Source organism: Carassius gibelio, chromosome B10 (genome assembly GCF_023724105.1).
Source record: "Carassius gibelio isolate Cgi1373 ecotype wild population from Czech Republic chromosome B10, carGib1.2-hapl.c, whole genome shotgun sequence".
Taxonomy (NCBI): Eukaryota; Metazoa; Chordata; class Actinopteri; order Cypriniformes; family Cyprinidae; genus Carassius; species Carassius gibelio.
Window position 1 is genome coordinate 16339212 of NC_068405.1, and position 26323 is coordinate 16365534.

The following is a 26323-nucleotide window of genomic DNA, read 5'->3' on the forward strand; positions in this document are numbered from 1 at the left end:
GTTGCTATTTTTCATAATGATCTTTATTGAATGTAATTGTAATCGTGAAACTTATTATATTATATTATTTTTAAGATGCATTGTCCATCCAAATATATCTTTGTAATAATTGGAAACCATTTATGGTTAAAAGTGTAGAGCTACTACACTCGCAAAAATTAGGGAGGGGTTAGTGACGGTACCCATGCAAAAGGTGTACTTTTAAAAAACTAATATGTAAATTTAAGGTACTAGCATGCACCAAGTAGGGGTAAATAAGGTACACGGTAGCACCTTTTAGCTTTGTACCACTCCAGTGAAATTTTTTTCTGAGTATGTTTCCAGCGGTTTTGCTGCCCTCTAGTGGTTGATCAGGGTGTAACGTGCTTTTCACCCGCTGCTTATAAATCAGTAGCACTTCTAAATTGCACTACACTGAAGTAAGTTAGTATTCGTTGGTTTTGCAGTCTCTTATTTCAGTTGTCATTCCTCTCCAGCTTCGGGACACGCTGTGGACTCTTCATTAGAGACAGGTTCCCTGCAGGAGGGTCCGACCTCAGAGTAACCAGACTCCTCAAAGTGTTGCGCTGCAGCGGAGGCCTGACTGCTCTCTCTCGGCTTAATGAAGTCTGTGTAGACGCACGGTAAAGGAGTCACCTCCCCAAAGTCAGGTATTTCCTGAGAGACAAGAGTGGTTGGAATAAACAGGTATTATTAATAGGGGGTTGTTTCATGAATTAAAGACCCAATGAAATTACGACAGTGGCATTTAAGCTTAGTGACTACAGCAACTTCCGGTGTAGTGCTTTGTTTTGAAATGATCAGAATAATAACCACGACATTAAACATTTAAGTGTCACACAACAGGAGAAGAGCAATATTTAAAGCTTTTAATGCTATATACAAAAAGGTCACGTTTATTATAGGTAATAATTTTATAGGCTATTGATATTAGCTACAATTAGATGTGTTTGCCAGTTATTAGAAATATGACAGAAATAGTCCATTTTAAAATAGCCAAGCAAGCTATTAGCCTTTAGCTTACATTCCATTTAGCTTACATTTCAAACATTAGCCTTGACTTGCTGGATAAAAGCAGATGGGAACAGGGAAAGTGTGGAAGTTATCATTTAATTTTATTGGACAAAGTGTTGAAAATGCCAAGAGCAAGATTAGACTATAAAATGGTAAATGTCAATATCTACCGAAAGCTTGATTTGTTGCATGCATTAGCATATAGAGGCCTCAAATGTAGTTAATATGAAATTAAAGCCAAAACACTTATTTTTTAAGATAATGAAGATGGTGCCTTTAATATCATCATATTAACGTACATCAGTGTGTACTAAATTCATAGTTCATAGTGAAAAAAACTTCTAATGTTTTCCACTACAAATACCATTAAAAACGATGAAAACCATCAACTTTTAACAATTAAATTAATTAAAAAATGATTTCCTTTAGTGCGTTTTGGCACATTTTCCATTAGGATTTAGTGGTTTTACCAAGCCACCAGTAGAAGGCGACCAATTACCAGTAGAGACCAACAGGGTCCATTAAAAAAAAAAAGAAAAAACCATCAAAAATTCTGTAAAGTTGTCTAATGTTTTTTTTTTTTTAAAGCAGGGATCTGTTTATTAAAACTTTTTGATAATATATTACCTGATAAATACCAAGGTCAATGGCTGCTTCCCCTGTGGAGTATATTTCACATATATTATACAATTACAATTGGTATATATATATATTTAAGTATAATTATATTATTAATACCTAAAGTTTATAATAAACAGATTTGTTTTTTAATACCTCCATCTGTAGTTTTGCCATTTTCTGCTCTGTGCCCTAAAAATATAACAACAGTAAAACATTCTGTACAAAATAGAAATGTAATGCAGTAATGGCTGTAATTGTATTTTATGTTTTAGGTTGTCTGCTGAATAGCTGGTATTAATATAGCATTTGCTGAGATTAAGAGTGGTATTGTGGTTCATAGTCTGATTCACAGAATAAACTTAACTCATGGAGGATGTGGGTTTCATAAACTAAGAGTTGTTTTTTTGCTAAAGCAAAATAAGAGAAAATCTTACTGTGGTGGTATTTGTAAAGGCAGTACAACACGAGGCACAGTCCCAAAACACAAGTGAGTGTAAGTCCACTTGAAAGCACAGTTTGATCAGACCGAGTTTCATCTCTAGTGCCATTTCCTTGGTTAACAGAAACCAGAAAAATACGTGATTATGCAATGCAGCTTCCTTTTTCACTGTGTTACTTTCTTTTTTAATGTCTTAAGAAGTATCTTTGTGTTTAAAGATGTTTCAGGTTTAATTCCTGTCCTAGACAGAATATAATAATCTGGCAACATTTTGCAAATTGATATAAGATGGACAATGAATGAAGAACTGCTCACCGGTAATATATGTGTGCTTTTCTGATTCTCCATATGCATTTGAAGCAATACAGCTGTACGAGCCGTACTCGGAGCTGGTTATGTTGCTGATGTGTAGAGTTTGGTTTCTCTCACTGAACGAATGTCTGTGTTTCTCTAGAATAGAGACTCCTTCTCTCTTCCACATCAGATGCTGAAATAAACCGCTCACTTCACATTTGAGAGTCACAGATGTGCTGGAGGTCCAGGAGACCACAATTTCTATTGCATTTGGAGGATCTTAAAGTGAAATATGTTAATGAGCACAAGCACGACAAAATTAGAGGAATTCTTTATGAATAAGCTTGACTCTGTTTTGTCTGACTTACATTGAATAGTTAATGTAACATTTAGCCATTTTTTAGTTCCATTTGCTGTAACTATAGTTTCAATGAAGACTCCTTCATCCCTTTCTGTCACGTTCTCCAGAATCAGGGTGTTGTTGTTTAGATAGAAACGAGCCGTTCCACAGCATTGACTGTATGAAACACTGTATGTTGTATTTGTTTTTATAAAACATAGACATGTTAATGATCCCTTTCGTTTGGTCCATTCCACTGACTTCAGAGAATCAGCAGTGTGTTGATCAAGTTTCTCTCCAGTGAGCTCAACACGACTGTATAGGCCCTTCTTCACTTCTTCGACTTTACTTTCTCTCGCTGTCAATCAATATATATGTTCGTTATTATTAATTAACAAATACTTCTGAGAAAAAGATCAACTATATCTTAGAAATGACTATACATGTAAATGTAGTAATTGGCCTAAAGAGATGAAGTTAGTTTAAGTAAACTTTAAGTAGTACTTTAAGTAAACATCTCAAATATACAACATATCTAGCTTTTTAAAATGTATTATATGTATGTATTCCAAACCACATATGCATTAATAAAAAAAACAGAAATACTGCAATAATTATTAGTTATAGAATGTATTAGCCCTACTTACCAAATACAGCAAAGAAAAAAAGCCAAATATGAATGAAATATCCTGGCATCATAAGTCAGGAGTTATACTTAGTCCTCTTATAGTTAAATTAGCATTTGATTAACACTGGTAACCTTTAATCAATCCATTCAATCTGTAGATCTAGTTTCTGTGACACGCTTTAATGAACCCGGAGTTTAAACTGTCACCTCAGAGTAAAAAAGTAGTCACTAAAAACCACGACAGGAAAATATAAAGCAGTTAGAACAAGGAAGAAGGCAGGGCTAGTCTTATTCAGATGATATAATAGACACCACCTCATATACATGTTTCATATTGTATATATAAGATAAATTACTAATTCACGAAAAAGACAACTTGCCATCAGATTATTTAAATGTTTAAAACTGATTATGGCTATAATGTCATCTTGTTGTGCTAAATCACCAGATGCCTTTCGGTGGATAGTGTTGAATCAGTTTCACTTAGTATTATTTTTATTAAATATTTATACAGAACCTACTGTTATTTAATATTATATGTACTAATAAAAGCTAGAGTCTGAATCCTCTGATACATAATGAAAATAAGTGATATAAAACATCTGTTATTGTAAGAAGTAAAGCCAAACAAGGGAAAACCCATCATCCTCTGGTTTTACCTTTTAAAACAAGTCTGCTAGACATAAACATATGAAGAATTCACACATTCTAAAAAAAAACAATCTAACTTCACAGCTTCAGCTAGTGACACAACAGCTAAGAATGAAACAGGATGTATGAAAAAAGACCACAAAGGAGACTTCAGTCCAAAGTGAGTCTTTTTAATTCAGCAGTGGCTGTGCGTGAAGCAGGCGGTGTGTTGGATTTGTGGCCCTCCGTTACAGATTTAAAGTGCTGATCACAGGAGAAACAAAATGAGCTCATCAATAATACAGTCCAGAACTAAAACATTTAAAATCCTATGCTTTACAAAACATGAATAAATGCCACTTAATACAAATAATGCTAAACAATGACCTCAGCATTTGCAGAATGTGAAAAGCATTTTTTATTATTTAATGTAATATTTCAGAACATAATTTGTCCTCTCCAGCTTCAGGACGTGCTGTGGCCTGATCATTAGTGACCTTATACAGAACAACGGTTTCTTCCCTGTCTGTGGGTCCGACCTCAGAGTAACCAGACTCCTGAAAGTGTTGCGCTGCAGCGGAGGCCTGACTGCTCGCTCTCGGCTTAATGAAGTCTGTGTAGACGTACAAGACGGAAGTCAGCTCTTCAGAGTCAGGTACTTTCTGAGAGACAGGAGTTGTCAGCATATAAAATAATATAAAATAATATTTATATAAAGTATATAAATAAATCATTCATATAATTCAACTGGATGCAAAGAGTTTGTTATTTTACTTGAAGACTCCATGAATGTACTTTAGGATTGTGTTGACATATTGAAATGTTTTAGGTCACAAGTTACTTTACGACCTGAACCGTGATTAGTTTCTAGCCAAACCAGGTGATAACAGGATGAGGAAACATTCTCATTTTGAAGAGCATTTTATTGGATGAAACCATGGAAACATACACACACACTCATCAAGTACAAGTCATCAATATAGTTTCTTTTCCTGGAAGTGGAAGAGGAATGTGTACAGTATATGTGCTTAAAGCTAATGTACACTGTCATAGAGGCATTTAAAGGGTTAGTTCACCGAAAAATAAAAATTATGTCATTAATGACTCACCCTCATGTCGTTACAAACCCGTGAGACCTCCGTTCATCTCCGGAACACAGTTTAAGATATTTTAGATTTAGTCCGAGAGCTCTCAGTCCCTCCATTGAAGCTGTGTGTACGGTATACTGTCCATGTCCAGAAAGGTAAGAAAAACATCATCAAAGTAGTCCATGTGACATCAGAGGGTCCGTTAAAATGTTTTTGAAGCATCGAAAATACATTTTGATCCAAAAGTAGCAAGAACTACGACTTTATTCAGTATTGACTTCTCTTCCGTGTCTGTTGTGAGATTTCAAAACACAACAGTTCAATGATATCCGTTTTGCGAACGAATCACTCGATGTAACTGGATCTTTTTGAACCAGTTCACCAAATCGAACTGAATCATTTGAAACGGTTCGCATCTCCAATACGCATTAATCCACAAATGTCTTAAGCTGTTGACTTTTTTAATGTGGCTGACACTCCCTCTGAGTTAAAACAAACCAATATCCCGGAGTAATTCATTTGTTCAAACAGTACACTGACTGAACTGCTGTGAAGAGAGAACTGAAGATGAACATCGAGCCAAGCCAGATAACGAACGAACAATTGACTCGTCAGAGGGAGTGTCAGCCACATTAAAAAAGTTAACATCTTAAGTCATTTGTGGATTAATGCGTATTGGAGACGCAAACAGTTTAAAACGATTCAGTTCGATTTGGTGAACTGGTTCAAAAAGATCCGGTTACATCGAATGATTCGTTTGCGAACCAGATATCACCAAACTGCTTTGTTTTGAACTCTCTCTCACAACAGACACGGAAGAGAAGACAATCTTGAATAAAGTCATCGTTTATGCTATTTTTGGACCAAAATGTATTTTTGATGCTTCAGCAAATTCTAACTGACCCTCTGATGTCACATGGACTACTTTGATGATGTTTTTCTTACCTTTCTGGACATGGACAGTATACCGCGCACACAGTTTCAATGGAGGGACTGAGAGCCCTCGGAATAATCTAAAATATCTTAAACTGTATTCCAAAGATAAACGGAGGTCTTACAGGTTTGGAACGACATGAGGGTAAGTTATTAATGACATAATTTTCATTTTTGGGTGAACTATGCCTTTAAGCTAACAAGGAGGGAATAACAGCCACAAAACTGCAGTATTTATTTTTATGGGATCTTTAAGTTAAAGATAATAAATGATCATATTAATTTCCATCAAAATGTTTATACTGAAATAATTATTTATATGTTTATGGCTTTTTGTACATTACCTGATAAATTCCATGGACCTTGTCCGCATCACCTGTGTATTAAAGAGTGAGGTTAGAAATTATAGGATACTTTATAATATTAGTTGCAGCTCAGACATTTTTTTAACCTTCATCTAGTTCTGCCATTGTCCACTCTTTAGTGTTAAAAGTATACCAAATGTAAAATACACTAAACGAAAGCTAATTTTACACAGTGCATTTTATAATACTATACATGCTATATATTTCAGGATAGTCTGCAGAGTAGCTGGTGAGTTTTGTTGAAAGAATTTTTTTTTTTATGTAGTTCATACTATTCATAGGTTTTGAGACTGATAAACTGAGTTACAGAATAAAACCAAATAATGGAGGATGTGGGTTTCATAAACTAAGAGTTGTTTTTTTGCTAAAGCAAAATAAGAGAAAATCTTACTGTGGTGGTATTTGTAAAGGCAGTAGAACACGAGGCACAGTCCCAAAACACAAGTGAGTGTAAGTCCACTTGAAAGCACAGTTTGATCAGACCGAGTTTCATCTCTAGTGCCATTTCCTTGGTTAACAGAAACCAGAAAAATACGTGATTATGCAATGCAGCTTCCTTTTTCACTGTGTTACTTTCTTTTTTAATGTCTTAAGAAGTATCTTTGTGTTTAAAGATGTTTCAGGTTTAATTCCTGTCCTAGACAGAATATAATAATCTGGCAACATTTTGCAAATTGATATAAGATGGACAATGAATGAAGAACTGCTCACCGGTAATATATGTGTGCTTTTCTGATTCTCCATATGCATTTGAAGCAATACAGCTGTACGAGCCGTACTCGGAGCTGGTTATGTTGCTGATGTGTAGAGTTTGGTTTCTCTCACTGAACGAATGTCTGTGTTTCTCTAGAATAGAGACTCCTTCTCTCTTCCACATCAGATGCTGAAATAAACCGCTCACTTCACATTTGAGAGTCACAGATGTGCTGGAGGTCCAGGAGACCACAATTTCTATTGCATTTGGAGGATCTTAAAGTGAAATATGTTAATGAGCACAAGCACGACAAAATTAGAGGAATTCTTTATGAATAAGCTTGACTCTGTTTTGTCTGACTTACATTGAATAGTTAATGTAACATTTAGCCATTTTTTAGTTCCATTTGCTGTAACTATAGTTTCAATGAAGACTCCTTCATCCCTTTCTGTCACGTTCTCCAGAATCAGGGTGTTGTTGTTTAGATAGAAACGAGCCGTTCCACAGCATTGACTGTATGAAACACTGTATGTTGTATTTGTTTTTATAAAACATAGACATGTTAATGATCCCTTTCGTTTGGTCCATTCCACTGACTTCAGAGAATCAGCAGTGTGTTGATCAAGTTTCTCTCCAGTGAGCTCAACACGACTGTATAGGCCCTTCTTCACTTCTTCGACTTTACTTTCTCTCGCTGTCAATCAATATATATGTTCGTTATTATTAATTAACAAATACTTCTGAGAAAAATATCAACTATATCTTAGAAATGACTATACATGTAAATGTAGTAATTGGCCTAAAGAGATGAAGTTAGTTTAAGTAAACTTTAAGTAGTATTTTAAGTAAACATCACACATATACTACATATCTAGCTTTTTAAAATGTATTTTATGTATGTATTACAAACCACATATGCATTAATAAAAAAAACAGAAATGCTGCAATAATTATTAGCTATAAAATGTATTAGCCCTACTTACCAAATACAGCAAAGAAAAAAAGCCAAATATGAATGAAATATCCTGGCATCATAAGTCAGGAGTTAGACTTAGTCCTCTTATAGTTAAATTAGCATTTGATTAACACTGGTAACCTTTAATCAATCCATTCAATCTGTAGATCTAGTTTCTGTGACACGCATTCCTCAGAGTTAAAAATAGTCACTAAAAACCACGAAAGGAAAATATAAAGCAGTTAGAACAAGGAAGAAGGCAGGGCTAGTCTTATTCAGATAATACAATAGAGACAACACCTCAAATACATGTTTCATATTGTATACTGTATATAAGATAAATGACTAATTCATGAAAAAAACAACTTTCCAGCAGATTATTTAAATGTTTAAAACTGATTATGGCTATAATGTCATCTTGTTGTGCTAAATCACCAGATGGCTTACGGTGGATAGTGTTGAATCAGTTTCACTTAGTATTATTTTTATTAAATATTTATACAGAACCTACTGTTATTTAATATTATATGTACTAATAAAAGCTAGAGTCTGAATCCTCTGATACATAATGAAAAAAGTGATATAAAACATCTGTTAATGTAAGAAGTAAAGTCAAACAAGGGAAAACCCATCCTCCTCTGGTTTTACCTTTTAAAACAAGTCTGCAAGACATAAACATATGAAGAATTCACACATTCTAAAAAAAAACAATCTAACTTCACAGCTTCAGCTGGTGACACAACAGCTAAGAATGAAACAGAATGTATGAAAAAAGACCATGAAGGAGACTTCAGTCCAAAGTGAGTCTTTTTAATTCAGCAGTGGCTGTGCGTGAAGCAGGCGGTGTGTTGGATTTGTGGCCCTCCGTTACAGATTTAAAGTGCTGATCACAGGAGAAACAAAATGAGCTCATCAATAATACAGTCCAGAACTAAAACATTTAAAATCCTATGCTTTACAAAACATGAATAAATGCCACTTAATACAAATAATGCTAAACAATGACCTCAGCATTTGCAGAATGTGAAAAGCATTTTTTATTATTTAATGTAATATTTCAGAACATAATTTGTCCTCTCCAGCTTCAGGACGTGCTGTGGCCTGATCATTAGTGACCTAATACAGAAAAAGGTTTCTTCCCTGTCTGTGGGTCCGACCTCAGAGTAACCAGACTCCTGAAAGTGTTGCGCTGCAGCGGAGGCCTGACTGCTCGCTCTCGGCTTAATGAAGTCTGTGTAGACGTACAAGACGGAAGTCAGCTCTTCAGAGTCAGGTACTTTCTGAGAGACAGCATAAAAAAGTATATTAATAAGTATATAAATAAATCATTCATAGAATTCAACTGGATGCAAATAGTTTGTTATTTGACTTAAAGACCCCATAAATGTACTTTAGGATTGTGTTGACATATTGAAACTTTTGAGGTCACACGTTACTTTACGACCTGAACCGTGATTAGTTTCTAGTCAAAAGCAGGTGATAACAGGATGAGGAAACATTCTCATTTTGAAGAGCATTTTATTGGATGAAACCATGTACACACCCATCAAGTGCAAGATCAATCATCAATATAGTTTCTTTTCCTGGAAGAGGAATGTGTAAAATGTAGTAATTAGCAGACAGATGAAATTATTGTCGACCATTAAGTAAACATAATATACAGTGCCCTCCACTATTATTGGCACCTTTGGTAAATATGACCAAAGGCATCTGTGAAAATAAATCTGCAATGTTTTGACATTTATTGTAATGTCTACAATTCTCCAGCTGTTATCCTTGGAGAGTGTGCATTAGGACGATATAGACACACGTCCTCTTCCAAGCTGATTTGTAACATCTTTATTTGATTGGAACCCCTTAATAATTGCCCTGATGGTGGACATGGGGATTTTCCATGCTTTAGCTCTTTTCTTACAGTCACTTTCTATTTAGTGAAGCTCAACAATCTTTTCTGTTCTGCACATCAGAACTATGTTCTTTCATTTTACTCCTTGTGATGGATGATCAAAGGGTTAGTTCATCCAAAAATAATGTCATTAATAACTCACCCTTATGCTGTTCCCAACATTTAAGACCTCCTTTTAACTTCGGAACACAGTTTAAGATATTTTAGATTTAGTCCCTCCATTGAAGCTGTGTGTACGGTAACGTTATACTGTCCATGTCCAGAAAGGTAAGAAAAACATCATCAAAGTAGTCCATGTGACATCAGAGGGTCCGTTGGAATTTTTTGAAGCATCGAAAATACATTTTGTTCCAAAAATGGCAAAAACGACGACTTTATTCAGCATTGTCTTCTCTTCCGTGTCTGTTGTGAGAGAGAGTTCAAATCAAAGCAGTCTGGATATTCGGTTCGCGAACGAATCATTCAGTTCACCAAATCGAGCTGAATCGTTTTAAACGGTTCGCATCTCTAATACGCATTAATCCACAAATGACTTAAGCTGTTCATTTTTTTAATGTGGCTGACACTCCCTCTGAGTTCAAACAAACCAATATCCCGGAGTAATGCATGTACTCAAACAGTACACTGACTGAACTGCTGTGAAGAGAGAACTGAAGATGAACACCGAGCCGAGCCAGATAATGAACAATAGACTGACTCGTTCAGGAGTGAAGAACCAGTTGCATCGGTTTTCGGATCACCAGTAGTTATTTCAGACAGTTCGATTCAATAAACCGGTTGAAGAAAACGGTTCAGCGGTTCTTTTGCGCTCGACGTAATGACGTCATTTGCGATGATTGCCCTTGATTCAAGCCTTCGGTTTACCCACGCTCATAACACTAGCACAGAATCAGTTCAGAATCAGTAACCAAAATAATCAGTTCAGTTCAGACGCCATGTGTGTCGGTCTGCTTCACGCTGAATCACACATGCGCAGTATCATCGGCTCCTCGGTTCACGAATCGGACGCGTCTGACAGAAACGGCTCTTCACTAGGGATGGGCGATACGAAATTTTTTCCATGCGATACGATACCGATACTTTTTGTTACAATTTTAACGATACCGATACCATTACCAATACCGAAACTGCTTATAATTTTAAAAGTGCATGTGATTTTTCAAAATAATCTTAATTTAATATATATATATATATATATATAAATAAATTTGCAGTTACCATAGCTACAAGAACAATGATTTGTGGGGTTATTGTTAAAACCATGGGTAATTTTCGTAAGGGAACCTGAAAACAATAAAAATAGTGTTTGAGCCCATGTGAAAAAGTAGCACAATTTACATATGATTTACAGTTTATTTTAATAAATATCAAACATTCAATTCAATTGTGCATTATAGCTGACACCTACATGAACAGTTACAGTTGTTTTTATGACTGTAAGTCATTCTCCTCAAATGCTACTGATGTTAGAAAAGTGTATACCAATATCGCATGTAACTTTAGAGATGGTCCCTAAATTTGAGACTCTCGAACGTTCAACTTCATTTTTTCAGTTTTCTTTTCTCTGCGCCGGATTGGTGATGTCCTTTACCCAGGCATAGATGTCCATCCATCAATTATGAACATTCAGCCGCAAACATGTGCGAGCGGTCACGAGCGCAGATGGGAGAATGGTGCAGTCCAAACTCCTCCGGGATTTGGAGCCCTATGCAGACTGCGTATTCTGCGTATAGGGAGTGGCGGTACTGCTGTCATCTTTCGCGCAAGTCGCGACCGTGCAGCCGCATACCAATCGTTGTTAACGTCATACCACTGCGACCGAGAGACCTTTTCTTCTTATTTCATACACACACTGTCCCAATTGGCCTGCACACACTGCTTAAAACATTTAGTTATAAAGAAATTATAAATATAATTAAGTATCGATTCTTTGCAGAAAATATCGATACCACAATAGAAGCTTCTGAGTATCGATATATCGATACTGCAGCATCGATGTGCACATCCCTACTCTTCACTCGTGTTGTGAACGAGTCAGTCTTTTGTTCGTTATCTGGCTCGGCTCGGTGTTCATCTTCAGTTCTCTCTTCACAGCATTTCAGTCAGTGTACTGTTTGAGTACATGCATTACTCCGGGATATTGGTTTGTTTGAACTCAAGGCAAGGCAAGGCAAGTTTATTTATATAGCACATTTCGTACACAATGGTAATTCAAAGTGCTTTACATAAGAGAAAGTAAAATAATCATGAAGAAAAATAATAACAAAAATAAAACAAGTAATTTTACTTTTAAAATGATTAAAACATTTTAAAACAGTTAATAATAAAACAATAATAAAACATAAAACAGTGAAAATATAGTGCAATCAGTTCGGACATTGCACAGTGCTCATTCAACAAATGCACAGCTAAAAAGATGCGTTTTGAGTTTAGATTTAAATGTGACTAGTGTTTTAGCACATCTGATCTCTTCTGGAAGCTGATTCCAACTGCGGGCAGCATAGTAACTAAAGGCAGACTCCCCTTGTTTTGTGTGAACCCTTGGTATTTCTAACTGACTTGATCCTAATGATCTGAGTGCTCTGTTAGGTTTATATTCAGTGAACATATCTGCAATATATTTCGGTCCTAGGTCATTTAGTGACTTATATACGAGTAAAAGTACTTTAAAATCAATCCTAAATGTAACTGGAAGCCAGTGTAAGGACCTGAGGACTGGTGTGATATGCTCAGATTTTCTGGTTCTAGTCAGAATCCTGGCAGCAGCGTTCTCGATGAGCTGCAGCTGTCTAATGGTCTTTTTGGGAAGGCCAGTGAGGAGCCCATTACAATAGTCCACCCTGCTGGTGATAAAGGCATGAACAAGTTTCTCCAAGTCTTGACTGGAAACAAAACATCTAATTCTTGCGATGTTTTTTAAATGATAGTATGCTGATTTAGTTACTGCTTTGACATGACTACTGAAACTAAGGTCTGTCTCCAGAATCACACCAAGATTCCTGACTTGATTTTTTGTTGTTTGACCCCTAGAGTCAAGGTATGCATTCACCTTGAACACTTCATCTTTGTTTCCAAATGCAATGACTTCAGTTTTTTCCTTGTTTAACTGAAGAAAGTTCTGGCACATCCAATTATTAATTTCTTCAATGCATTGGCAGAGGGAGTCAATGGGGCTGTAGTCATTTGGAGATAAGGCTAGGTAAATCTGGGTATCATCAGCATAGCTGTGATAGGCAATCTGGTTTTTTCTCATTATTTGACTTAGTGGAAGCATATACAGGCTAAACAAGAGCGGTGCAAGAATTGACCCTTGTGGGACTCCGCATGTCATGGACGTCCACTTAGACTTATGCTCTCCTAGACTCACATAATAGCCTCTCCCTTCTAAGTATGATCTGAACCATTTGAGTACCATCCCAGAAAGCCCGACCCAGTTTTCCAGTCTCTCTAGTAGTATGTTATGATCGACAGTGTCAAACGCAGCACTGAGATCTAGCAATACCAGCACCGATATTTTGGCAGAGTCACAATTTAAGCGAATATCATTTATTATCTTAATGAGTGCTGTCTCTGTGCTGTGATGTGGTCGGAAACCAGATTGAAAATTGTCCAGGTATCCATTTGAGTTTAAGTATTTGTTCAGCTGATTAAAAACTACCTTTTCTATAATTTTGCCTATAAAAGGAAGATTAGATATTGGTCTAAAATTGCTCAAAATTGTGTTATCAAGATTGGTCTTTTTCAGGAGGGGCTTTACAACTGCAGTTTTTAGGGAGTTTGGAAATGTCCCAGAAAGAAGTGAGGCATTCACCACTTCTAAGAGATCTGCTTTTAAGCAGTCAAGCACACTTTTGAAGAAAGATGTGGGAAGTGTGTCAAGACAACAGGTTGATGATTTTAGTTTCTGCACTATGTCTTCCAGAATTTTGCTATCAATTTTTTCAAAATTAGACATAGTATCAGAGGATGTGCTAATCGCCTTCCTGATATTTATGATCTTCTCAGAAAAGAAAGAAGCAAACTCATTGCATTTGCTGTCTGATAGCATATCAGTGGGAATCTGACTTGGGGGGTTTGTCAGTCTCTCAACAAAAAGTGGCAAAAAGAGTACGAGTGTTATTTAAGTTACTGTTTATAAGGTTTGAGAAGAAGTTCTGTCTAGCTGTGGCTAGTTTCACATTAAAAGCATGAAGGATGTCTTTATAGATGCTATAGTGAATTTCAAGTTTCGTCTTCCTCCACATCCGCTCGGCTTTTCTGCATTGTCTTTTCATAGTCTGAACTTCTGTTGATCTTCTCCAAACTGATTTCTGTCTGTTTGTTTTCTTACTGACTATTATTGGTGCAATATCATCAATAGCATTCTTAACTTTTGAGTTGAAGGAATCAAGGAGAATATCAACAGAGTCTGCAGAAATGCTTGGTGTTAAAGATATAGCCTCCATAAATTGTACTCTTGTGTTCTCATTTATGCATCTCCTTCTGACAGAGACAGATCTAGATTCAGTGGTAGCAGAGATCAATATATCAAAGAAAATACAGAAGTGATCAGATAGTGCTACGTCCTTAATAACAATGGATGAAATGTTTAGACCCCTACTGATGATTAGATCCAGAGTGTGTCCACCTTTGTGTGTGGGTCCATGCACATGCTGAATCAGGTCAAAGGTGTTTAAAACCGTTATCATTTCTTTTGTAGTTTTGTTTTCTGCATTATCTATGTGAATATTAAAATCCCCTGCAATTGCATAACAGTCAAACTCTGAGGAAATTATTGATAACATTTCTGTGACCTCTTCAAAAAAGGCTGGAGAGTATTTTGGAGGCCTGTAAATAATAATAAACAGAATGCGTGGAGCACCTTTCAGCACAATCCCTAGATATTCAAAAGACAAGTACTGACCAAATGACATTTGCTTGCATTGATAGACATCTTTAAATAGAGCAGCTACACCCCCACCTCTTCTAACAGTCCTGCAAACACTCATGTAAGTGAAGTTAGGAGGGGCTGCTTCATTTAGGATTGTTGCACTGCAGCTGTCTTCAAGCCATGTTTCATTTAGAAACATAAAATCCAGATTGTTTGAGGTTATAAAGTCATTGATTAGAAATGATTTATTTTTTAGTGAGCGAATGTTTAAAAGTGCTAGCTTGATGGCTGTGCTTTGTGTCTTTACATCAATCTTAGTTTGATGCATAATAGGCCGCAGATTAGATGAGTTTGCCCTTCGGCTTGAGAAGGCCTTAGACTTTCTATCACGTGATAAAACTGAAATAGAGAAAGCTATAGGCACACTGGGTTCCCGCTTGTTCAGTAGGCATTTGTGAATGTTGCTGCTATTATAGCGGAGACCCGACACATATCACTGAGAGCTGCTATCAGTTGTTTTTGGTTCACCTTCAGCAGATAGAGGGTTTGGGCCCTGGCGTTGTGGCAGCGGTCGGAGAGCTCTCATAGGAACAGGGCCCACAGGCTTTGGTGGTTGGGGGGCCCGCCGTTTTTTAGTTGATATCTGCGGGCTAGCAGCGAATGAGTGGGAGAGTTTAGTCCCAACATACACCAATTCCTCCATTTTCTGTGAGAAGCACAGAAGTGGAGATGCTGGAGAGAGGGATAATGTGTCTGGTGAGATGGGCTGTGTCTCTGGTGTTTCCGGTGGCTGTGATGTGTTGTCCTGGCTTCCCTGGCTGTTTTCCAGAAAGTCGTCCTTGGGTGCTGAATCTTGTAGCTGTTTTGATACATCACAGTCAGTCTGTGAGGAGCTCTGTGGGCAGGGCTCAGCAGGGATAGTGTCTATCAGCAGTGATTGTTTTGGCTGCATGTTGTTATCAGTGTCCTTGTGGGATATGTCAACCACATGATGACTCGGACCTGGTGTGTGTGTGCTGAATGGATTGACACACTCTGCTGAAGGATGACGAAGGGAGAAGAAGATATTGTCCTTAAACACTCTTGCACCTAGTTTGTTTGGGTGAAGGCCATCTGGTTTAAACAATTGTCTATGGCCCCAGAAAAGATTGAAGTTGTCAATGAAATTTACTCCTTTTATATTACACGATCTTTGTAGCCATGTGTTCAGCCCAAGCAACCGTGAAAACATATTTGTTCCCCTTGCTGGGAGTGGTCCACTGATGAACGACTGAACTTTGAGTCTTTGAAGTGTTTCAAAGAGTTCAATGAAGTCCTTCTTAAGGAGTTCTGACTGCTCTTTCCGAATATCATTCTTCCCCACATGGATGATGATTCGATTTGCAGTTTTGTGCTTCATCAGAATGTTCTGAAGTTCCTTGTTCACATCAGAGACCGTTGCTTGAGGAAGGCAGCATGTTGTTGTAGTCCTGCTACGGATGTTTCTGATAACAGAGTCACCCACTATCAGAGTCCTGGGCTCGTCTGCGCTCTGAGCTGGAAGCCGCTGTCTGCTCGTCCTTGAGCGCCTGTTAGTAGCGGTGTTAGCTGCTGGCTGATCAGATCCATGTTTAAATACATTTGGGGATTCCTCACCCACATTTATTAATGCTTGAAATCTGTTCTCCAGATGTATAGGTGGTGGTAGAATACCAGTATTTACAAGCCTTGTCATAGTCGAATCTGGGGTAGAGGAAGCTATGGCAGCAATACGAGAAACTCGTGACAATCTGATGTCTCGTGTTCCTTTGGGTCTCGCTCCCTGTTTGTGCCATCGATTAGTGTGATGATCAGTTTCGGCTTGTTCCTCTACACTTGGTATAAATTGTTGAGATTCAGAAGATTCATGGGACTCACCGGCTGTATGCTGAGAGGGTCCATGACGACGGTCTGCTAAGTGTTCCGTCTGTTTTGGAAGTCCAGAAAGTAACTTTGTTTCAAGAATCACAATCCTTTGTAGAAGTTTGCAGCAGTTCATGCAACAAGTAGATCCAACAGGAGGCATTTTCTCTCTCTTCTGTTTGGTAGGCAGTTGTTTTCCCGTCTCCGGAATGTAAGCTGTTTGCAGTGGGAGACGAAGTCTTCTTTTTGTAGTATTATTCCAGTCCCAGTGTTTTTAGTTTCAGCGTTTGTGCCAAAAATCTGTTGTTTGAGCACTGTGCTGATCTGCTGAAGTAAAAATCGTAGAAAAATCTGAGAAAAGTACAGAAATAAGAAGCAAAGCGCAGAGCAGTAAGCTAGAACGTCCGAACGGTAGCAAAGCCGGAAGCGCTTCCGCTCAGAGGGAGTGTCAGCCACATTAAAAAAGTGAACAGCTTAAGTCATTTGTGGATTAATGCGTATTAGAGATGCGAATCGTTTAAAACGAATCAGTTCGGTTTGGTGAACTGAATGATTCGTTCGAGAACCGAATATCCAGACTGCTTTGATTTGAACTCTCTCTCACAACACACACGGAAGAGAAGACAATGCTGTATAAAGTTGTCGTTTTTGCTATTTTTGGGCCAAAATGTATTTTCGATGCTTCAAAAAATTCCAATGGACCCTCTGATGTCACATGGACTACTTTGATGATGTTTTTCTTACCTTTCTGGACATGGACAGTATACTGTACACACAGCTTCAATGGAGGGACTGAGAGCCCTCGGACTAAATCTAAAATATCTTAAACTGTGTTTCCGAAGATAAAAGGAGGTCTTACATGTTTGGAACAGCATAAGGGTGAGTTATTAATGACATAATTTTCATTTTTGGATGAACTAACCCTTTAAGGGGTATTTGTTCTTTGTGTTGCTCATATTTATATTCCTGTCGAACAGGAACTCTTGGCTGGACAATTTCATGTTCCTATTCACCCTGGTTTGCTAAAAGATGTAATTATCAATGGTAATATACTTCAGAGATATTTTACTCAAAATAATTTCTAGGAGTGCCAATAATTGTGGCCAACATTCATTGGAGAAAAACTATAATTTCATCATGAGATATTGTCCCCACTTTTAATTGTTTTACTTTAGTGATACGTTAGAATTTTGTTACATTTTTAAATGAAAGATCAAAAGGATAAACAATGCAGATTTATTTTCACAGCTCCCTTTGCTCATATTTACCATGGGTTCCAATATCAGTGAGTGCCATAGCTTCCTCAGGCACTGTGTGTACAGTCATGGCCAAAAGTTTTGGCAGTGACATAATTTTTGTGATTTGCAAAGTTTGTTGCTTCAGTATTTGTAGATTATTTTTCTACATGTTTCTATGGTATACTGAATAACAATGATACATATCATGAGAAAAACAATGAAGCATATCATAAAAAAAAATATGAATCAGTGTTTACAATGTTGACTCTTGTTGTTCATTACCTCTGCAATTCACTCTGGCATGCTAGATATTAGATTCTGGGCCAAATTGTGACTGATGTTGATCCATTCTTGCCTTAGTTCTCGGAGTTGATCACAATTTGTGGGCTTCTGCTTGTCCACTGGTCTTTTGAGGACTGACCACAGGTTTTCTATGGGATAGAGATACGGTGAGTTGCCTGGCCATGGATTTTAAATTTCTATGTAATGATATTCAAGTCACTTCTTTATCACTCTTGCTTTGTGACATGGTGCTCCATCATGCTGGAAAATGCACAGATCATCACCAAATTACCATACTTTATTCCTGGCAGTGATTTTGGGCAGAATTAGGAGAGAGCACACTCACTTGGTTGAAAAGCAACCCCACACGATTGTCTCAGGATGCTTCACTGTTGGCACAACACAGGACTCATGGTAGCATTCACCTTTTCTTCTCCAAACAATCAATTTTCCAGATGTCCCAAATAATCAGAAGGGAGCTTCATCAGAGAAAATAACTTTGCACCAGTCTTCTGCTGTCCAATCCTTGTACATCCTTCAGAATTTCAGTCTGTCCTTGACATTTTCTTAGAGAGATGTGGCTTCTATGCTGCCCTTCCTGATGTCAGGACATTGTCCACAAGTCTTGGTCTCACTGTGCATGCAGATGCTCTCACAACAACCTGCTGCCATTCCAGAGCAAACTCTGCACTGCTGGAGACACGATTTCAGCTGACTCCTCAGGAGAGACGGTCCTGGCACTTGCTGGACAGTCTGGGGCATCCTAAAGACTTCTTCACTGCAGTCGAACCTCTATCCTTGAGGTTCTTGATCTTGTAAATGGTTCTTTCAGGTTCATTATTCTTTGTAGCAAAATACAATGCAAAACGATGCAAAAATTGATGCAAAACGATATCGACTGCATGTGTTTCTTTGGAGATAACCATTGCTAACAAGAACACAATGATTGGAAGCAGTTCTTCTGCAATCAATCTGCTCTTACAATCTAATTAGTTTGTTTGTTTGTTTGTTTTATTTGGATCCCCATTAGCTTCAGCATAAGCTAAAAGCTATTCTTCCTGGGGTCCTATAATCTACCATGTGACAATACAATATATCACACACCATACGTACAAGACATTACACTACATTGAAAATACATATTCTACATTTAATACCATTGATCTCAAAATAACAATTATAAAAAAAAATAAAAAAAAATAAATATAAATTGCGCCGCTCCGAATAGATCGATATCAAAAGTAATGTAACTAATTAATATTAACTATATATGTTTCTTTGAAGGTAATATTTCTTAAGTGATTTTTTGAAACCATACAAATTGTTTTGTTGTTTAATAGTATTTGGGAGAGAGTTCCATTCACACATTGCTCTATACCTTACTGAACGTTGAATTGATTTGGTTTTTACTATTGGTAAAATAAAACTACCTCTTACTGCATGCCTCGTTGGATAATAATGTGTGTCTGTACTAAAGGATAGTTTTTCATATAAAGTAAAAGGTGTTTTGTTTGTTATAACATTATATAAAAATACCATAAGTGAATATTCCAATCTATTTTTTACTTTAAACCATGAGAGGCTTTCATGCATTTTTTCAACATTTGATCTAAACCCACATGAGAGAGCCAGACGTGCAGCTTTATTCTGGATAACTTGTAGTTTTTTTTATATTAGTTGATGAAGTATTGGACCAAACCACAGAGCAGTAATCAAGGTGTGAAAAAAACAATGCATAAAGTACTTGTTTAACAATTTGTGGTGTAAAATATTTTGCACATCTTTTAATAACAGCCAAAGTGCTGCCCATTTTTGTTAACAGTTTCTGAACATGTTTGTCCCAACACAATCTACTATCAATCATCACTCCCAATAATTTAGCCACTTCTTTTTGTTCATCTGAATTTTGCTCTATGCTAAGTTCAAGCTTTGGTTTGGCAAGTAAAGAAAAAGGAGTTCCAACCACAAAACAGTTAGTTTTAGATACATTGAGAATCAATTTGTTATTCCTTATCCAGTTCACCACTAACTGTAGTTCTCTTTGTAGTTTTACATTTAAATCACTAATATCAGTTCCTGCTAAATATACAGTTGAATCATCAGCAAACATTGAAATGCTTGCTATATCTAAAACAGTTGGAAGATCATTGGTAAAGATTGTGTAGAGGAGCGGCCCAAGACAACTTCCCTGAGGCACACCCTGTTCCACGACCCTTACCTTTGAAAAGCTTCAATTAAAGTAAACTAATTGTCTTCTGTCTGACAAATAACTTTCCATCCATAATAATGCAGTTCGTGAAAAACCATAATATTCCAGTTTTTTTAACAGTTAATCGTGGTCAATTATATCAAATGCTGCAGTGAAATCAAGCATTACAACACCTATTATTTTCCTCTCATCCATATCCTTGTACCAGTCATCAACCATCTGAGTCAAAGCAGTGGCTGTTGAGTGTTTTTCTCTATATGCATGCTGAAATGTTGTGATTAAATCATTATTCATAAAATAAGACTGAATCTGTTCATAAACAATTCTTTCCATTATTTTACCGAGAATTGGTAATAAACTTATTGGTCTACTGTTTGACCCAGTGAAAGGCATTTTCCCATTTTTCGGTATTGGCACAACTTTACATATTTTCCATGCTTGTAGACATATATTCTCAGTAAAACACAAATTAATTATATGAGCAATAATAGGAGCAATGATTGAGACTATTGGCTTCAGCAACTTCAATTAAAGAAAATCAACGCCAGGTGGTTTGTTTTTACAATTCAGCAGAAGTAGTTCCACTTTAGAACCACTGACACTCTTAAATTTAAAGCTGCATGTTTTACCTTCCATCATTTTATTTATCAATATATTTGATAAATCGGTCTTGTATGGCTGTGTAGTATTTTTAAGTTTATTTATTTTATTTATGAAATAATCATTAAGATGATTCGCTATATCACTTGGTTTCGTAAAAAAATTACCCTCATATTCTAAATAAGATGGAGTTGATTTATTATTTCCTCTTAATATATTATTTAGTGTATTCCATAATTGTTTACTATCATGTTTTATTTCTATAATTTTATTAGTATAGTACAATTTCTTTTTCTTCTTATTTACCTTAGTTACAAAATTTCTAAGTTTACAATTTACAGTATGATGGTGATTTTACCTGACTAGTACTCGTTCACTTTCACATTTCTGCATTTTTTATCAGAGAAACGACAAACAATAGGCACTACTCTACATATACTGCTGAAAAGTCGCACTTGAATCATCAGTGGCAAATACTTTAAATATGTAAACATGCTTACAGACTGTGAGTCAGAACAGCCAGCATTGTAGTCTTCTATCCCAGGATCAGGGAACAGTCCTCCATAAAATGTGCTGCACACTGTATGCTGTATTTTAGCGTTCACATTGAAACACACAGCCTCTTCACAACATGGCGGATGCAGTGGCAGCGGACATTAAAGGTACACCTTTTTTTGCGTGAACATTTGAGCAGTGTCATGCAAATCTTCCCACATCGTGACGTAGACATATGGGGGCATGTTTAAACAAGTCGTTTTAGAGGGGCATGGACGACTCTTAACTTTTATAAAGATTATCTCTATGGGTTTGAGACTTTAGTCTTTGCAACTTTAGGGATCTTATCGATTCACAAACAGCTTGTAACACCCCAAAGAGAAAGGAAAACTTGAAATGGCATCATATGACCCCTTTAATGTAGCTGCTCAATTTGTGTCAGGATAAATTTTTGGCCGATGAAGCTTTTAGGAATTAATTTAAATGCATCTGATCACTCAACAGAATAATCTAGAAACAATGTGAATAAACACCACAACAGCTTAAGCGGCAAACTTTGTAAAAAACAAAAAAAATATATGTCACTGCTAAAACTTTTGGCCCTTGAATGTAATACATTTAGCATTTGAAAATTCTAAATATTACTTATTATCTAGCTACATAAATCACTAGCCATACTTACCCAATACAGCAAAGAAAACCAGCCAAAAATGAATGAAACATCCAGGCATCTTAAGTCATGAGTTAGAATTCTTGATGATCTTGTAGTTAAATCATTTATGAATTATTTGATTCATAATAATTAATCAAATCATTCAAATATGTAGACATTCTGTATGATGTTCTTTATAGCACTCAAAGCGGCTGTCACCTTACAGTAAAGAATAGCCACTAAAAACCACAACAGGAAAATAAAAAGCAGTTAGAACAAGGAAGAAGGCTGCTCTTATTCAGATAATATAATAGACAGCGTGTCATGTACATTTCACACAGTATATCAGACCAATAACTAAATCATTAAAAAGACAACTTGCTCTGGTTCAGTGTATTATTAAAATTTAAAAAATGTATTATGGTTTGTATATTATATATTTTTATATCATCTTACTTTGCTAAATAAAAAGATGCCTTTCAGTATTTACCCTGGATTCAGTTAATTACTGGATATTTATACAGTACTTACTGTTATCTAACAGTATATAGATTCTCATTTATTAATGTAAGAAGTGGAATTAAACAACCCATCATCATCTGGTTTTACCTTTTAATAAGAAATGATTCATTGCAAACTGTGATATAATTAGGCAGTGGACTGTTGGAGTAGATATTATGATTTTTGAAGACACATTTCCTGTCTACAGTTTAAAGAAATGAGTTTTTCCTAATACAATACACTGCTAAACATAAACGTATAAAGAATTCACACAATCTGAGATGCACCGAATGTAACTTAAATTTTCAACTTGCGACACAACAGCTAAGACCGAAACAGGATGTATGAAAATAGACCACAAAGGAGACTTCAGTCCAAAGTGAGTCTTTCTAATTCAGCAGTGGCTGTACGTGAAGCAGGCGGTGTGTTGGATTTGTGGCCCTCCGTTACAGATTTAAAGTGCTGATCACAGGAGAAACAAAATTAGCTCATCAATAATACAATCCAGAACTGAAACATTTAAAATTCTATGCTTTACAAAAAAGAAAAAGAAAATAAATGCCACTTATTTTAACATTGTAGAGTATCTGAAACTAACCTGTGAGTTTTTGAATTCAGAGTAGAGTGTGAACAGCACGTGAAGTGAGTGAATCCGGTTCTTGTACACCGGGATGTCCAGGATTCCTGACAGGATATACTAACAATCATTAAAAAACATAATGAAAGCATCAAAGATATAAATACAAGAAACATGCAACTTACCACAAATAATGTCGACATACTCTGCCAAATCACAGTCAATATCTGCAGTGGGGAGATTCACCTGATTAACAGATGGAAAAGTGAACGTGAACATGACTGAATTTGCAGAAAGTTATTTAAACAACATATTTGAGTGGAGCCAACCTTCCCCAGAAGCTCCTCAAACTCAGGCGGCCACTCTTGCATCAAGCTGTCAATATCTGGCATGGGTCTGAACAAATATACAAGACTCTTGTTATAAAAGGAAATAGATGATGTGTTCTGCTCTCTGGGTGTTTGTGGTTGGTTCATGTCAGTACTTGCCTTGTGTAGTGTACGGTAGCTGGAGGCTTGGACCGATGCAGCTCACTAATGCTCTCGATCCAGTTGTCTATGGCTTTGGGGTTCTTCTCTGGGTTTTCAATGCTCTTGACTTTCACTTCCTGTGAAACAGATGTGCATCACTTTCCAATTTCAATTGGTAGGCCAAAATAATCAAAGCAGGTTTCCAGTGCGAGTTTGTGAACTCACAGCAACATTGTGTTGTTTGCTGTTCTCTGACAGCCACAGGGAAAGCACAGTTGGGTCTGACTGTTTAGTGCAAGGCTCATCCAGAACCAGGAGACCCAGATTGTCAGCCTTCCCATCTGGTCGTGGTACCTGTGGGTTGAACAGAATGATTCAGAAACTGAACACTGGACACATAGGTCCGGTTCAGATTTAAAAATTGTCACTCACTTTGAGGAAAGCATCGATGTCCCCCACAGCTGGGATGAAATCAGGGATAAAGGGCTTCAGTTTGTGGTCAAGCTCTATCGTCTGTGGAGTATATCTGAAAGAAACACGCACGCAATTAATAACAATAATAATCCATTAGATATCTATAAGTCAAGAGTGTATGTAGTGTTTCCTATGTCTCAAAGGTTGATTTGTTTTCTTTTCATAGCCAATTGAAAGGTTTGAAAATATTAATCGTGTTTAAACTTTCATAGTTTCCACCACCAACTGAATAGATATTTTATGGTGTTCATGTACATCTAGAAAAAAATGACAGAATTCCCCTGTGATGTATGTACAGTCACTATTAGACACTGTTAGCAAACAAATGTAAGAAATAAGATTTATTTTTGTCTACAGGTCAAAATTGCTCATAGTTGAATCAACATTCACACTCATTAACAGTGTAAAAGTGTTAAAGGTCAGTTTGCTAGATGTTTTTCAGTTTGTGTTTTGTGTGCAGGTGCACATCAAATGCGGTGAAGGTGTTAAGTTGATGCATGCCGACCTTGTGATGTACTGAAACAGCTCTTTGATCTCAGCTGTCACAGGAAGATGTTCGTAATCGGCTGGGTCATATGCACTGTGAGAAATCATCCACACATTCACATTATTTTCAAAAATAATAAAGTAGCTTTTTTGTTTTTCAGTAGATATTAAAACTGCTGTATAATGCTCTTAGTACTATTGATAAAACATATTAGTGAAATGTGTTGCAACTTATACAACTTGCCCACTTCACCACTGTATATCTACTCTTTGATACGGTTTCATTAAAAAAAAACAATTTCTCTCATCTCAGACAGCAGACAGTGCCTCAGATGAGCGGCCCTACCCTTCTGGAGCAGATCCAGGCTCCCCTTCCTCCTCATCAGACTCTGTGTCATCAGAATCATCATCGTCGTCATCATCATCATCATCTTCTTCTTCCTCATCATCCTCTTCATCATTCTGATTAGTAGCACGAGGTCCGGGTGGCGGCTCTTTCTTTCTCTGCTGTCAGATGTGAACAGGTCATTCAAACGTCATTTTAGCCTTTCCCCAAATAAGAGTTAGTGAACTTACCTTAGTGTCCTCTTCTAGTTTATCTCCAGCATAAGTGGCCATGGCGCTCTGCTTCTGCCTGCCTGTCCTCCTGGAAACTGAAATTAAGACATAATATCATGAAAAACAGTCGATGAATGGTAGGTAAACTGAAGTGGTAAACAGTCTGACCTATCTGTCTTGGGGATGGTGTGTGCACACTGGCCGCCTCCTCTGCATTCACTTCAAAACTCTCGTCATATGGCTGGTTGGTTTTGAGCTGAATCTGTTTACAGATATTATTTGCACTTTAGTATTAAAACTGGGGGTTGGTTGTGTAAACTCTTTAGAGTACACTTAAAAAGTCATCTAACTAAAACAGGTAAAATATGTAATCAAATAAGTTGAACCTGCGCTCACAAACCCTGCTCAGGCATTACAGACTGGGTCTCATAACCTTGGGAGATGCCTATCTAGAATGTATTTTTATGAGTCATAGTGATTCCAAAACGCTGCAGACTCAGAATATGTCTATGATGCCCTAAAATGGTGTCTAGGTAACATTAACGTTAGGCAGCTTACTATGTTTAGAGACACAGCCTATGAAGTAAATATTTAGCTCACCAGCTGGTTTAGCTTTTTTTGCATTACTAGTTACTAGACTATTATAACCTTCCAAAAACCGTTTTAGGAAGCAACTAATAACCAGTATCTTTTATGTAACATATTAAGACAAATGTGACACGTAACTTAGTCATTAAGGAATAACAATGTTTTACTGTAATTTAGATTGTTGTTTGATGAGCGCGCTAACGTTACATTGGTTTACGAGCTACATTGAATAGTGAGCCAGAAAATACATTACATTAGTGCCTTGCGTATTTAACACGATATGCAAGATTAAATTATTAACATTTGCGCAATAATAACAAACCTTTTGTCGCTCAGACTTCTCCATGAAAACACGACGGTGTACTGTTGCCAAGGGAACTTAATCTCGCGAGAAGTTCACCGGAAGTGCGTGAGACAGATGCGAACTCACGGACATTCTCTGATCTACATATGAATATATATTCTCTATTATAGATGACAGTGGATATATTACTTTTAGTGCTTTAAAAACATTGCAGGTGTATAGTTTAAAGTA

At 36.8% G+C, this 26323-nt stretch overlaps 1 protein-coding gene across 16 annotated transcripts; it reads right to left on the bottom strand.

The window, feature by feature from the left end:
* Positions 1-5: 5 nt before the first annotated feature.
* ift46 (intraflagellar transport 46 homolog (Chlamydomonas)) lies at positions 6-26214 on the bottom strand. 16 transcript variants are annotated; one of them, XR_008155652.1, is made up of 18 exons: positions 26111-26214; positions 25369-25462; positions 25219-25295; positions 24989-25149; positions 24662-24736; positions 24115-24208; positions 23908-24036; positions 23701-23819; positions 23542-23608; positions 23398-23439; positions 23234-23319; positions 8030-8884; positions 7411-7740; positions 2390-2647; positions 2070-2186; positions 1789-1824; positions 1642-1673; positions 6-657 (listed from the first exon to the last, which is right to left on the bottom strand). XR_008155652.1 is itself a non-coding variant. In XM_052567643.1 (12 exons), the coding sequence occupies exons 1-12, from the start codon at positions 26132-26134 to the stop codon at positions 4138-4140; spliced, it is 1080 nt and encodes a 359-aa protein (XP_052423603.1). In that variant the 5' UTR covers positions 26135-26214; the 3' UTR covers positions 4123-4137. The 16 variants fall into 16 exon arrangements, 9 of the variants coding, with proteins under 9 accessions (XP_052423606.1, XP_052423603.1, XP_052423608.1 ...); XR_008155649.1 differs by lacking the exon at positions 7411-7740 and adding an exon at positions 2737-3066 and having other exon boundaries at positions 23398-23458; XR_008155648.1 differs by having other exon boundaries at positions 23398-23458.
* Between the last annotated feature and the right edge of the window lie 109 nt (positions 26215-26323).

Coding starts and splice junctions, on each gene's coding strand:
- ift46 (XM_052567643.1), bottom strand. CDS start 26,134: ATGGAGAAGTCTGAGCGACAAAAG. Junction 24,209..24,661: donor CTGTTTCAGTACATCACAAG/GTCGGCATGCAT, acceptor TGTTTCTTTCAG/ATATACTCCACAGACGATAG. Junction 4,231..23,233: donor CTGAATTCAAAAACTCACAG/GTTAGTTTCAGA, acceptor TCCTGTGATCAG/CACTTTAAATCTGTAACGGA.